This window comes from Squalius cephalus, assembly GCF_949319135.1.
Source record: "Squalius cephalus genome assembly, chromosome: 1".
NCBI classification, from domain to species: domain Eukaryota; kingdom Metazoa; phylum Chordata; class Actinopteri; order Cypriniformes; family Leuciscidae; genus Squalius; species Squalius cephalus.
In genome coordinates this window covers 1,710,905-1,724,924 of record NC_137122.1, presented here as the reverse complement: position 1 = coordinate 1,724,924, position 14,020 = coordinate 1,710,905, and the positions used below count along the sequence as shown (strand labels likewise).

The following is a 14,020-nucleotide window of genomic DNA, read 5'->3' as shown; positions in this document are numbered from 1 at the left end:
TAAAGCCGAAACAATCTCTGTTACCTTAAATTATACGCTTATCTCTGTAAAGCTGCTTTGAGACAATCTACATTGTTAAAAGCGCTATATAAATGAAGATGACTTGACTTGACTTGACTATTTGAATGTCAGGCGTGTGGGGGGAAACGGGATTTACGGATGTGCCATGGGAAAAGCCTAAAGTGCAGAGGTGAAACAGAAGATCTTGAACAGAAACAGAGGATTCCTATGAGACATTCACACTGGACTCGAATACTGTGTGTTCACTTTAGTGTTGACTTGGTAGCTCTGTTTCCAGTGTTCACAGAAAAGTGGATTACAATCTAATATGGAAGGCACATTTATTGAGAGGTGTGTTTCTACAACAGCAGTGTTGCCTTTGACTGACTGAGGAGATATTCACTGTTCACGACTTTCAGTTCAGTTAAATGTCATGTGTTACTTTATTGACATGTTTATGCTTACAATATTGTCAAATCATAAATGCACAAAAGAAATAATGACATATACAATATGACAATGACAAATATCAACAGAATTAAAATGAGGTGCCAATCAATCAATAAAATGATATAAAAAATAATGAATGGTCTGTAATATAATATGGATAAAAATCTATTAATATCTTATTCAGACAGACTCATCGAATGCTATTAGTTCACTCACTAATATGTTTTACACATATATTTTACTAAAATAGAAAAGTCATGTGAAGTATAAACACAAGCTGAAGAGCAGGAGTTATGTGACTAAAAGAAAGTGAAACAAATCAAATATGTTACATTTTTGCTTTTTCAAAATATCAGTTTTGTATGACAGTAAATATGAAAGTACAGTTGAGATTGTGAAAGGTTCCCACTACACTGGAGTCCTGTGTGCGCTGGACACACACGTCGGCTATTCGGCCCAAGTCATGCATTCTCAAATGAGGAACTATAATATTATTAAAAATGAAAACATTTATACGATAGTTAGTCACACAAACGTTCAGTCCATCCAAACACACCAATGAGAGTAGATCAAACACAACAGTGTAATAATACACACGTCAGAAGCCAGCCGGATCAGCAAGTGCTTATCCTGACTCTTATCTCAGATCTACAGGTCAGGGGATCAGGATTGGTGTTTCCCTTCACTGTCCAGTTTCTGTCAATCGCTCCTTCCTCGCATCTGCGATCTGTGTAGATCAGACCAGATTCCCTCTCAATATCCATCCCAGATTCTGCCGATTCTATGTTTGTAATTTCTTCTTGGACACTTTTCCCCTGTATTTTAGTTTCATTTTGGTTAATTTTTGTGGATCAGGATTTTTGTTTCCCTTCACTTTCTTCACTGTCAAGATTCTGTCAATCATTCCTTCCTCGCTTCATGCGTTCTGTGAAGATCAGACCAGATTCCCTCTCAATATCTTCAATATCCACCTCAAATACTGCCCATTTATCTTTGTTTGGTAATTTCTCCTTGGACACTTTTTTCCAGATTTTTAGTTGCTCTTTGGGCAATTTTTGGGAATTGGGAATCTTATAGCATATTGGCTGTAATACGATCCCACCCCTCACCTCCACAATTATCACCTTAAAGAAGTGAGTTGGCACTACTTTCCCTCCCACAACTTTACCTTTATCAGCTGGCACGTAAAGTGGGCCGGTGTACACATGAACATTACAGACCTCTTTCTCCTCAGCTATTTCCACACATAGATTCTCCAGTGTTCTCCAGATACCGCGGTTTAATCCCCTAATCTGTGGTGAAATGTTGCTGAGCAAGTAAGTGTCGTCCAGGGCTCTCTGACTCGACCTGTGATCGCGAGCCGGAGCAAGATGACCTCGCTCAAAGGGATCCTTATATCCGTTCTTGCCCTCAGGCGTCTGAAAGGGTTTAGGAATTGAATTGTCCACTTTAAAAGATGGTATCTTCCAATGTTTATTTTTCTTGTTTTCTTTCACAATGCTTTCGTTCAGTATCTCATACACCCATGCAGCATTTCTGGTTAGATTGTCATACAGCATGACGTAAGAAGTCTTTTTCTTTACTTCAGTAAATGAAGGAGCTTTGTCTTTTAATTTATAGGGCAAGTTTTCCCTCGGAGCTGTCTCTGAGCTCAAGCTTGATGTGTGGCCAAACATCTCTGAGAAAGGGACATATATGTAGACGGGTCCAGCATTATCTATATGGTTCTGTTCCATATCACTTTTATTCGTTTTTTTCTTTTTGTTCTCTCCAGCAAGCAGTTCGCTTTCTTCTCTTGAACTGAAATCTGGCGGTTCTCTTCTCTTGCTCCGGGTCTCTCCATTATTACTGATATGGTTCTGTTCCACTACATTAGTGTTCTCTAGACTGTCTCTGTCAGCCGGCAGTTCTCTTCTCTTATTCTGGGTCTCTCCACACGCTGGAAGAGCACTATCCTCATGTGGATCAGACTGTGCATTTACTCTTTCACTCTCATCATAACTCGAACATCTTTTCATCATCTGCACCATTACAGCAAGTGACCAGATATTTCTTCTTTCTGAGGTTTTTTTCATTCTTTGTGTTTTCCCCCAAGCTCGTTTGATATCATCGACTGGCCAGCAGTCATCATGCTCCTTTTTAACTTCATATTTCTTTACTATCTCTTTTTCATATTTTTTAAAGAGAGAAAACTCGTTAAAATATGATATCAATTTCTCAGCTATGTCATCTAAAGAGACATCAGGTGGGTCTCTTCCCTTTTTATGAAGAGTGCTCAAACCATTTCGAGAAGCTTTAGGATGCTGGTTTTCACTCATCTTAAGACAGGAGTAGACTCAAGGTCTTCAAGGTCTTCAACCAAGGATCTTCTCTTCAGGCTGGAAAATAAAACAATAAAAAATGGTTTTCAAAATTCTACTTGAACCAGGATTTAATTTGATTCATTAGAAACAGAAGTATTTACTCACATCAACAGACTGTGATCTGTCAGATAAACAGAAACTGCTCTGATTTTACTTCTGTTCTACATGCACACATATCTGTATTTCATAATATCTATAATAACCTATAATAAACAGGACCTTATTACATCTGTGTAAATGTTTTCTTCAACATTGTATTGTATTTAATTATTTTTTTATTTAAAAAAAAAAATATATATATATTACATCTGATTTTGGAAACTACGAGCATTAAATTTGAGTTGCGTGTTTTTAGCATACATTTTATAATCTTAAACAATATCCCATGTGAAACTATTAAGCCATTAGTTTTCATGTATAAAATGTGGATTAGAATGGCAATATAATTTGTTCATAGTATCAGCAGAACTGAATGGAGTCCTTACCTCTGTCCTCTAGAAACACCAGTGCCCGTTGCAGTGAAGCCTGTCGAGTTGCGATGTGTTCTGTGTCCACCCAGTTCTCCCAGCAGAGTGACTCTGTTCTCCAGTAAACGAGGGTTTAATGATGTAAACGAGGCGTGTTTCAGCTCTGACGCCCTGAAGCTTCTTCGCCGGATCCAGCACTTCCCCAAACATGTTTTCACAGATCAACTCTACACCCATCTAGTTGTTGTGGGTGTGGTACTTAGTTTCAAGTTAAACAAATCATTATTTTATTTAAAAATATTTCTATTATGTTATTATAATTATGATTATGTTCTCAGCAATGACTTGCAGCACTTATTTAGTGTTTTTGCCCTGTGTTTCCTCACATCAGACCTGTGAACCGGCATATTGTCCTTCACTTCGCCTTGTACTGAGTCAGGAATTATATGCTATGTTTTATAGCATTTTTATAATAACTTGTAGTACATTTCATAGTATGTATTTGTACTGTCTAATTCTATTAGCACACATGCACTTTATATAGTCGTGTGTCAGTCTGTGTGTCCTGTTAAAGCATGTAGCTCTTGTTTGTTCAATGGTCCAGCCCGTTAAAGTTATTTCCACAAACACAGAAATGTAAAAACATGGAAATTCATTAATAGTTAATACTTTGCTCCAGTACCTTTGAGATCTGACATGTCTTAAATCCGTATAATATCTTCCCTAGATTCTGATTTAGACAATTTTCTCATTTTTTATTTTTATAGTTCAGTTTTCTCATTTTTGAGGGTAAGATCCCATTCCTCCTCCTTCCTCTCTTCAATCCCTCTAGCTAAAACAGCAAATACTGGAACAAATGAACATAATTTTTGCCTCTTGTTAAATTTAATTACTAACTGGGCAGTGGATCTGTAGTTCCCAGCATGCTTTGCAAGGGACTGCATTAGGAGGGTAAATTCAGGGATTAAAGTGTTATTTTATGTGTTTTTCTGTAAATGGAAAGATGTTGTTAGTTAATGTTAGTGTTTAATATTCAGTAATGTTAGAAACTTAGAGGACTTTCTGTAATATTTTTAAATTTTGTGGTTATTATTATGCAGAAGAGAGGCGACTGAGTTTAGTTTAGGGCACCCAGTATACACTACACATATATTACACCTCTTTCACAGTCCTGTGAAAGATAGTAATAATCAATATTACTCTGTCTGTAAAAAGTGGTTTTAACTAAATTGAACACTAGTAGCTTCTATCATTGGAAATAACTTTATCTAGCAGGAATGACTAAATTAATTTAAGTTCATGCAACAAGATTACAGTAAATCATTTCAAACAAATTAGATTTAGTTGGAAAAATGTAATTCATTTTTGTGGAAAAGTTGTCCTTAATTTAATCAAGTTCGTTCAACAGCTTATTTGTTTGAGTGAGGAGGAGTGGCTTTAAAGTTAACCTCAAGTAAATTATATAAAGAAAACTTCAAGTAAAATATACAGGGACAGCTTTGAGTAAATGCAGTACAGGAACACTTCAAGTAATTTCTTAAATAATACAGCCCTGTACACACACAGAAACTGAGAATAATAATAACTCAATAACTGAAGGCATGTTGAATGGGCTCTTACACAAGGCATGATCCTGCAGTGGACGTTTTCTGGGGAAACTTAAACGTTTTCTTACAAGTGTTTATGCTCTCAAAATAATATGCTGATGTTGTATTCTGACATGTTGAAATGTCCTGTGCATAATAATAATAATGTCCCGCTCCACAGAAAGAGGAAGTCAAATACATGTTTCTTCATCGACACCATTTCAAGCGTTGCAGGAACTTTCCAAGAAGATTTGTCATGTGGGATTAACTTAAAATTAAGCAAAATAACATTTCTCTGAAACACGTGAACTTCAGCTGAAACGTCTCTTGTTGGTGTGGCGTCTCTTCTCTGATCTCTAACAGCAACAGCAGTGTAACACTTACTTTATAATCAGAATACAGTGTGTTAAATAGTCAGGCCTAGCATTAATTTAGCTGCTCAAATGTGAGACGACACAAAGACGTGTTCCTCTGCAGCGAAACTCACTTCAATCATCAGTTTCCACACTTCCAGGTGAAACACACACACGGACACACACTGTAGATGAAGGATTTATCCTGCACTTCAGATTCCCTGATCAGAACGGGAGTTTCCCCAAGAGTGCTGAAATCAGTGAGTTTGTGCTGAACTGATCATTACGTGATTTCTGTCATTAATTCACAATCTGAAGAACAGCTTTAGTTTTTCATGAGACTTTTCCTGCTTCATACTTCAGTGCAACATAAAATGAACTAAACTTTGACTAAAATGATTTTTAAACAGTTTTGTAGTGTTTAATATTAATTCAAAGGCAAAACGTGAAAAATATATAAATATATAAATTGAAATGAGACAATAGTTGCTCTTCTACCATAAACTGGTTATAATGGCAATTAATGTCTTTTTTATGTACAAACGGGGACAATCTCTGAAGAATGAACACATAGTGTTTTTGGTTATTAAAAGCAACCTTTGCAGCGCTGCTCAGATGTGTGTGTGTGTGTGTGTGTGTGTGTGTGTGTGTGTGTGTGTGTGTGTGTGTGTGTGTGTGTGTGTCCGACTCAAACGTTCCCATTATCCTCTGGTCTTTGTTTCTAGCAATAAAGTTTTTTTTTTGGAAGATTATGATCACAGCATTAAAATATGAACACAGCACTGATTCTCTGGTTTGGTGTCTATCAAGGGGGACTTGAGCCTTGTTCACATAGCTAATACGGGAGCTTTTCTCCAGGTTTTGGGCAATAGGGAGTCAGGGAAGAGCTCATGTTTTCTTCTTCTTCTGTGAGCGGTCAGTCAGATCTAAAGCTGAGCTGGACTGCATGTTGTGTGTTATGGAAGAGAGAGTTGTATGTGAAATATTAGCTATTTCTAACATTCCTGCTGTGAACCTGTCGGATGGTCTCAGAGACTGTGTCTAACAGAGCTGCAAAATGATAATATGTCTTATTTTTTAAAGGTATCTTTGAAAAGTTGAGGATTAAACTAAATTCTATTTCTAAATTGAATATTAATTGATTTATTACATATAGTTTTGACACAATTTCTAGTTTTTGCTATAATTGTTATTGTAATTTATACACATCTAAATTCAGTGAGCATAATACGGAAGAGGACTAAAGATTATGTGATTCCCCAATAACTATTACTGAAATTAAGGAAGCTATTAAATGCTTGAAATGTAATAAATTACCCGGTAATGATGGAATTACTTCTGAATTTTATAAGCAATACATTTCTGAGATTCTCACCCCATCTCTTTTTGAAGTATACTCTGAACTTCCTGCAACTAAGACACGAGATATAATATGTTTGATTCCTAAAACCAGATAATCTGAGACCCATTAGTCTGTTGAATAATGATTATAAAATATTTGCTCTTGTCTTTGTCCAAAGGTCTATATTAGTATTAGATACAATTATTGATGAAAATCAATCTGGGATTATGAGAAACAGAAATATATTTGAAAATATTAGACTTATTTTTGATCTTATATTTTTGATGATGGGTATAAAAGCCTTTGATACTGTCAATACCCTTTATTTATTTTTTTACTGTTAGGATGCTTTGGGCCATTAAAACTCTTTATGCAGGTGGAAATAGTTCTGTGAAATTGAATAATGGCACTACACAAAGACCTTATCTGGAAAGAGGAGTTAGGCAAGGTTGCCCAGTTTCTGTTTATCTCTTTCTCATTGTTGCTCAGGCGTTTTGTCATTTGGCTGTTGACACAGCTCTTTTGTTGAAAAATGCTTATCAAATTCAGTCAGCTGTCATTTAATTTTTTTTCCAGTGCCTCGAATCTCTGCCTTAATTTACGAAAATGTGAACTGTTTGCTTTGACGAGTGGCCATGCCATAACAATTTGTAATATGAAACTTATTTGGGTATGGTTATTACTAAAAATGAGCAGGAGAGAATCTCACTCAACTTTAGTCCTGTGATTAAAACAGTTAAAAACCATATACAACATATTAGAAAATCTGTAACTGTTATTTCATATAAAAATGGTGGGCTTGATTATTTAGATTTTGGGTCAAGGTCAATAAGGTCAATGAAATTTTATTTAAGATATTGCACAAATGTTACCCTGCTACGCATTTTCTATCCAAGTTTAAAGGGGGGGTGAAATGCTATTTCATGCATACTGACTTTTTTACACTGTTAAAGAGTTGGATTCCCATGCTAAACATGGACAAAGTTTCAAAAATTAAATTGTACGTTTGAAGGAGTATTTCTGTGCCAAAAATTGTCCTTCCGGTTTGTCACAAGTTTCGGAAAGTTTTTTTCGAGTATGGGTCTGTGTGACGTCAGCTGGGGCGGAATTTCCTTATATGGGTCCTAAGGGCACTTCTCCGCGGGCGCGCCCGCACTCATAGACCAGACAGAGAGAGAAGAGAGCGAAAGCAGTACCTCATCAAAGCGCTCTGCTCAGCTTTTGGGAGGTCAGTGTCACCAAAGAAGTGGGTTTTTGGTTGCCAGGGCAAGACAACCCTGCACAGATTCCCAAAGAACCCAGCGTTAAGGGACCAGTGGATGGAGTTTGTTTTTTCAGAGACTGTTTGGTTTTGTGCAAGACTGTTTGTTCCCTGCATTTCGACGATGATTGTTTTATAAACAAAGCCCAGATCGACGGATTTGCAGATCGTCTAATGCTTAAGGATCGAGCAGTCACAATGATAAAGGTTCGCGGGTCGCAGGCGGTGAGTAAAACTGCTTCAAATGTCTCTGTGTGTTGTTAGCTCGGTTAGCTCGGTTAGCACAGCTTTAGCACACCGCCCACACGGCCCACCTTTAACAAAGACATAGATGTAAACTGTTCATTTTGTTTATTGCAACCAGAAACTGTACCTCATAATTTTTTGCCATTTTCAATATACAAAGTGCTTATGGTGGGAGGTTTCTAAATTTATTAATGACAAATTGTCATGCAATTTTCTTTTGTTAGATGAAAATGTAATATATATTTTTACAATAAAAAAAAAAGGAGAGTCTGGAAAATGAGGCATATATTATTAATCTTGTGAATAAGTTCCATATTCACCGGTGTAAATTTAGCAATCAGAAACCTCGAATTAGAAAATTATATGGTTTCTTTTAAAGCAAACAATGTAGTTTCAGGTGAGAATAATGGATAAAAAGAAAACCTTATCTGCTCATTGTCTATTGAGAAGTGCAAATGACCTTTGGCAAAATGTCAGTTGTACTATGTGTAGATGATGACGATGATATACAGTTCCAACTTCCGTAAACGATAGTCCAAGCGATAACCATCCACTATATGCTCCCACACAAACGCTTTATTCCTGACTGCTCAGTCCCAAATCCACTTTAGGATGCGATATCCCTTATAAAATAAGATATACAACTGGATGTTAGCTTGATAACCAACACATACAACATAGGGTGAACATCTGAAACAAATTTAAACTCATACCAGCTGAGAAAAAATAAGCAAAACATGGAAAACACAAAGGTTCTCAATCCAGACTCCTGATAGCCAGTGTAGAAAGCCATGCTTCCACCTCCTCCTTCTTCTTGAGTTTTATGGCAGTTTGACAAACCAACTTAAAAGGTGCATTTCCGCCACCTACTGGTCTAGAGTGTGGAGCGTACATAGGTTTAACTATTTAAGAATAATGGCCAGGGATATGGGGAGTAGGAAATAAAAAAAGAGGGAAAAAAAGGAAAGAAAAGAACATAACCTTTTATATTCTATCCATTTCTCGTGTCTTTTTTTACAGACAAAACTGAAGTCATTGCTTTCCGAAACAAAGATGAAGTTCTCAGGTTCTCAGGTCCTGGTCTGTGGAGCGGAGGAAGGACGTAGGTCCTGGTCTGTGGAGTGGAGGAGGGATGTAGGTCCTGGTCTGTGGAGCGGAGGAGGGACGTAGGTCCTGGTCTGTGGAGCGGAGGAGGGATGGAGGGCCAGGTCCGTGGAGCGAAGGAAGGACGTAGGTCCTGGTCTGTGGAGCGGAGGAGGGATGGAGGGCCAGGGTTGTGGAGTGGAAGCCTGGTCCGTGGAGTGGAGTCCAGGTCCGTGGAGTGGAGGAGGGATGGAGGGCCAGGTCCGTGGAGTGGAGGAAGGACGTAGGTCCTGGTCTGTGGAGTGGAGGAGGGATGGAGGGCCAGGTCCGTGGAGCGGAGGAAGGACGTAGGTCCTGGTCTGTGGAGTGGAGGAGGGATGGAGGGCCAGGTCCGTGGAGCGGAGGAAGGACGTAGGTCCTGGTCTGTGGAGCGGAGGAGGTATGGAGGGCCAGGTCCGTGGAGTGGAGGAAGGACGTAGGTCCTGGTCTGTGGAGTGGAGGAGGTATGGAGGGCCAGGTCTGTGGAGTGGAAGCCTGGTCCGTGGAGTGGAGTCCAGGTCCGTGGAGTGGAGGAGGGATGGAGGGCCAGGTCCGTGGAGTGGAGGAAGGACGTAGGTCCTGGTCTGTGGAGTGGAGGAGGGATGGAGGGCCAGGTCCGTGGAGCGGAGGAGGTATGGAGGGCTAGGTCTGTGGAGTGGAGGAGGGATGGAGGGCCAGGTCCGTGGAGTGGAGGGATGGAGGGCCAGGTCCGTGGAGCGGAGGAAGGATGTAGGTCCTGGTCTGTGGAGCGGAGGAGGTATGGAGGGCCAGGTGTGTGGAGCGGAGGAAGGACGTAGGTCCTGGTCTGTGGAGCGGAGAAGGTATGGAGGGCTAGGTCTGTGGAGTGGAGGAGGGATGGAGGGGCAGGTCCGTGGAGTGGAGGAGGGATGGAGGGCCAGGTCCGTGGAGCGGAGGAAGGATGTAGGTCCTGGTCTGTGGAGCGGAGGAGGTATGGAGGGCCAGGTGTGTGGAGCGGAGGAAGGACGTAGGTCCTGGTCTGTGGAGCGGAGAAGGTATGGAGGGCTAGGTCTGTGGAGTGGAGGAGGGATGGAGGGCCAGGTCCGTGGAGTGGAGGAGGGATGGAGGGCCAGGTCTGTGGAGCGGAGGAGGTATGGAGGGCCAGGTGTGTGGAGCGGAGGAAGGACGTAGGTCCTGGTCTGTGGAGTGGAGGAGGGATGGAGGGCCAGGTCCGTGGAGCGGAGGAAGGATGTAGGTCCTGGTCTGTGGAGCGGAGGAGGTATGGAGGGCCAGGTGTGTGGAGCGGAGGAAGGACGTAGGTCCTGGTCTGTGGAGCGGAGAAGGTATGGAGGGCTAGGTCAGTGGAGTGGAGGAGGGATGGAGGGCCAGGTCCGTGGAGTGGAGGAGGGATGGAGGGCCAGGTCCGTGGAGTGGAGGAGGGATGGAGGGCCAGGTCCGTGGAGTGGAGGAGGGATGGAGGGCCTGGTCCGTGGAGTGGAGTCCAGGTCCGTGGAGTGGAGTCCAGGTCCGTGGAGTGGAGGAGGGATGGAGGGCCAGGTCCGTGGAGTGGAGGAAGGACGTAGGTCCTGGTCTGTGGAGTGGAGGAGGTATGGAGGGCCAGGTCTGTGGAGTGGAAGCCTGGTCCGTGGAGTGGAGTCCAGGTCCGTGGAGTGGAGGAGGGATGGAGGGCCAGGTCCGTGGAGTGGAGGAAGGACGTAGGTCCTGGTCTGTGGAGTGGAGGAGGGATGGAGGGCCAGGTCCGTGGAGCGGAGGAAGGACGTAGGTCCTGGTCTGTGGAGCGGAGGAGGTATGGAGGGCCAGGTCCGTGGAGCGGAGGAAGGACGTAGGTCCTGGTCTGTGGAGCGGAGGAAGGACGTAGGTCCTGGTCTGTGGAGCGGAGGAGGTATGGAGGGCCAGGTCCGTGGAGCGGAGGAAGGACGTAGGTCCTGGTCTGTGGAGCGGAGGAGGGATGGAGGGCCAGGTACGTGGAGCGGAGGAAGGACGTAGGTCCTGGTCTGTGGAGCGGAGGAGGGATGGAGGGCCAGGTCCGTGGAGCGGAGGAAGGACGTAGGTCCTGGTCTGTGGAGCGGAGGAGGGATGGAGGGCCAGGTCCGTGGAGCGGAGGAAGGACGTAGGTCCTGGTCTGTGGAGCGGAGGAGGGATGGAGGGCCAGGTCCGTGGAGCGGAGGAAGGACGTAGGTCCTGGTCTGTGGAGCGGAGGAGGGATGGAGGGCCAGGGTTGTGGAGTGGAAGCCTGGTCCGTGGAGTGGAGTCCAGGTCCGTGGAGTGGAGGAGGGATGGAGGGCCAGGTCCGTGGAGCGGACAACTTTAACAATTTTAGTTCAACTTAATGCATTTGTTTAAATGTAGCTAAAATCAATTGTGTGGAACCACTTACCATAAAAAAAATGTACTAAATTCAACAAATCATTTTTTTCAGTGTACCTTTGAGATCTGACATGTCTTAAATCCATATAATATTTTCCTTAGATTCTCATTTAGACAATATTCTCATTTTTAATTTAATTTATTTCAGTTTTCTCATTTTTGAGGGTAAGATCCCATTCCTCCTCCTTCCTCTCTTCAATCCCTCTAGCTAAAACAGCAAATACTTGAACAGGTGAACATAATTTTTGCCTCTTGTTAAATTTAATTACTAACTGGGCAGTGGATCTGTAGTTCCCAGCATGCTTTGCAAGGGACTGCATTAGGAGGGTAAATTCAGGGATTAAAGTGTTATTTTATGTGTTTTTCTGTAAATGGAAAGATGTTAATGTTAGTGTTTAATATTCAGTAATGTTAGAAACTTAGAGGACTTTCTGTAATATTTTTAAATTTTGTGGTTATTATTATGCAGAAGAGAGGCGACTGAGTTTAGTTTAGGGCACCCAGTATACACTACACATATATTACACCTCTTTCACAGTCCTGTGAAAGATAGTAATAATCAATATTACTCTGTCTGTAAAAAGTGGTTTTAACTAAGTTGAACACTAGTAGCTTCTATCATTGGAAATAACTTTATCTAGCAGGAATGACTAAATTAATTTAAGTTCATGCAACAAGATTACAGTAAATCATTTCAAACAAATTAGATTTTGTTGGAAAAATGTAATTCATTTTTGTGGAAAAGTTGTCCTTAATTTAATCAAGTTCGTTCAACAGCTTATTTGTTTGAGTGAGGAGGAGTGGCTTTAAAGTTAACCTCAAGTAAATTATATAAAGAAAACTTCAAGTAAAATATACAGGGACAGCTTTGAGTAAATGCAGTACAGGAAAACTTCAAGTAATTTCTTAAATAATACAGCACTGTACACACACAGAAACTGAGAATAATAATAACTCAATAACTGAAGGCATGTTGAATGGGCTCTTACACAAGGCATGATCATGCGGTGGAAGTTTTCTGGGGAAACTTAAACGTTTTCTTACAAGTGTTTATGCTCTCAAAATAATATTCTTATGTTGTATTCTGACATGTTGAAATGTCCTGTGCATAATAATAATAATGTTCCGCTCCACAGAAAGAGGAAGTCAAATACATGTTTCTTCATCGACACCATTTCAAGCGTTGCAGGAACTTTCCAAGAAGATTTGTCATGTGGGATTAACTTAAAATAAGCAAAATAGCATTTCTTCGAAACACGTGAACTTCAGCTGAAACGTCTCTTGTTGGTGTGGCGTCTCTTCTCTGATCTCTAACAGCAACAGCAGTGTAACACTTACTTTATAATCAGAATACAGTGTGTTAAATAGTCAGGCCTAGCATTAATTTAGCTGCTCAAATGTGAGACGACACAAAGACGTGTTCCTCTGCAGCGAAACTCACTTCAATCATCAGTTTCCACACTTCCAGGTGAAACACACACACGGACACACACTGTAGATGAAGGATTTATCCTGCACTTCAGATTCCCTGATCAGAACGGGAGTTTCCCCAAGAGTGCTGAAATCAGTGAGTTTGTGCTGAACTGATCATTACGTGATTTCTGTCATTAATTCACAATCTGAAGAACAGCTTTAGTTTTTCATGAGACTTTTCCTGCTTCATACTTCAGTGCAACATAAAATGAACTAAACTTTGACTAAAATGATTTTTAAACAGTTTTGTAGTGTTTAATATTAATTCAAAGGCAAAACGTGAAAAATATATAAATATATAAATTGAAATGAGACAATAGTTGCTCTTCTACCATAAACTGGTTATAATGGCAATTAATGTCTTTTTTATGTACAAACGGGGACAATCTCTGAAGAATGAACACATAGTGTTTTTGGTTATTAAAAGCAACCTTTGCAGCGCTGCTCAGATGTGTGTGTGTGTGTGTGTGTGTGTGTGTGTGTGTGTGTGTGTGTGTGTGTGTGTGTCCGACTCAAACGTTCCCATTATCCTCTGGTCTTTGTTTCTAGCAATAAAGTTTTTTTTTTGGAAGATTATGATCACAGCATTAAAATATGAACACAGCACTGATTCTCTGGTTTGGTGTCTATCAAGGGGGACTTGAGCCTTGTTCACATAGCTAATACGGGAGCTTTTCTCCAGGTTTTGGGCAATAGGGAGTCAGGGAAGAGCTCATGTTTTCTTCTTCTTCTGTGAGCGGTCAGTCAGATCTAAAGCTGAGCTGGACTGCATGTTGTGTGTTATGGAAGAGAGAGTTGTATGTGAAATATTAGCTATTTCTAACATTCCTGCTGTGAACCTGTCGGATGGTCTCAGAGACTGTGTCTAACAGAGCTGCAAAATGATAATATGTCTTATTTTTTAAAGGTATCTTTGAAAAGTTGAGGATTAAACTAAATTCTATTTCTAAATTGAATATTAATTGATTTATTACATATAGTTTTGACACAATTTCTAGTTTTTGCTATAAT

The 14,020-nt window shown here is 40.9% G+C and overlaps 1 protein-coding gene across 1 annotated transcript; it reads right to left on the bottom strand.

The window, feature by feature from the left end:
- Window positions 1-421: 421 nt before the first annotated feature.
- LOC307170774 (uncharacterized protein) lies at window positions 422-3,379 on the bottom strand. The gene is made up of 2 exons (XM_079892069.1): window positions 3,299-3,379; window positions 422-2,828 (listed from the first exon to the last, which is right to left on the bottom strand). The coding sequence occupies exon 2, from the start codon at window positions 2,766-2,768 to the stop codon at window positions 1,347-1,349; it is 1,422 nt and encodes a 473-aa protein (XP_079748195.1). The 5' UTR covers window positions 2,769-2,828; window positions 3,299-3,379; the 3' UTR covers window positions 422-1,346.
- Window positions 3,380-14,020: the final 10,641 nt, after the last annotated feature.

What these genes read in the sequence shown, in the direction of transcription:
- LOC307170774 (XM_079892069.1), bottom strand. Translation starts at nt 2,768, where the DNA reads ATGAGTGAAAACCAGCATCCTAAAGCTTCTCGAAATGGTTTGAGCACT.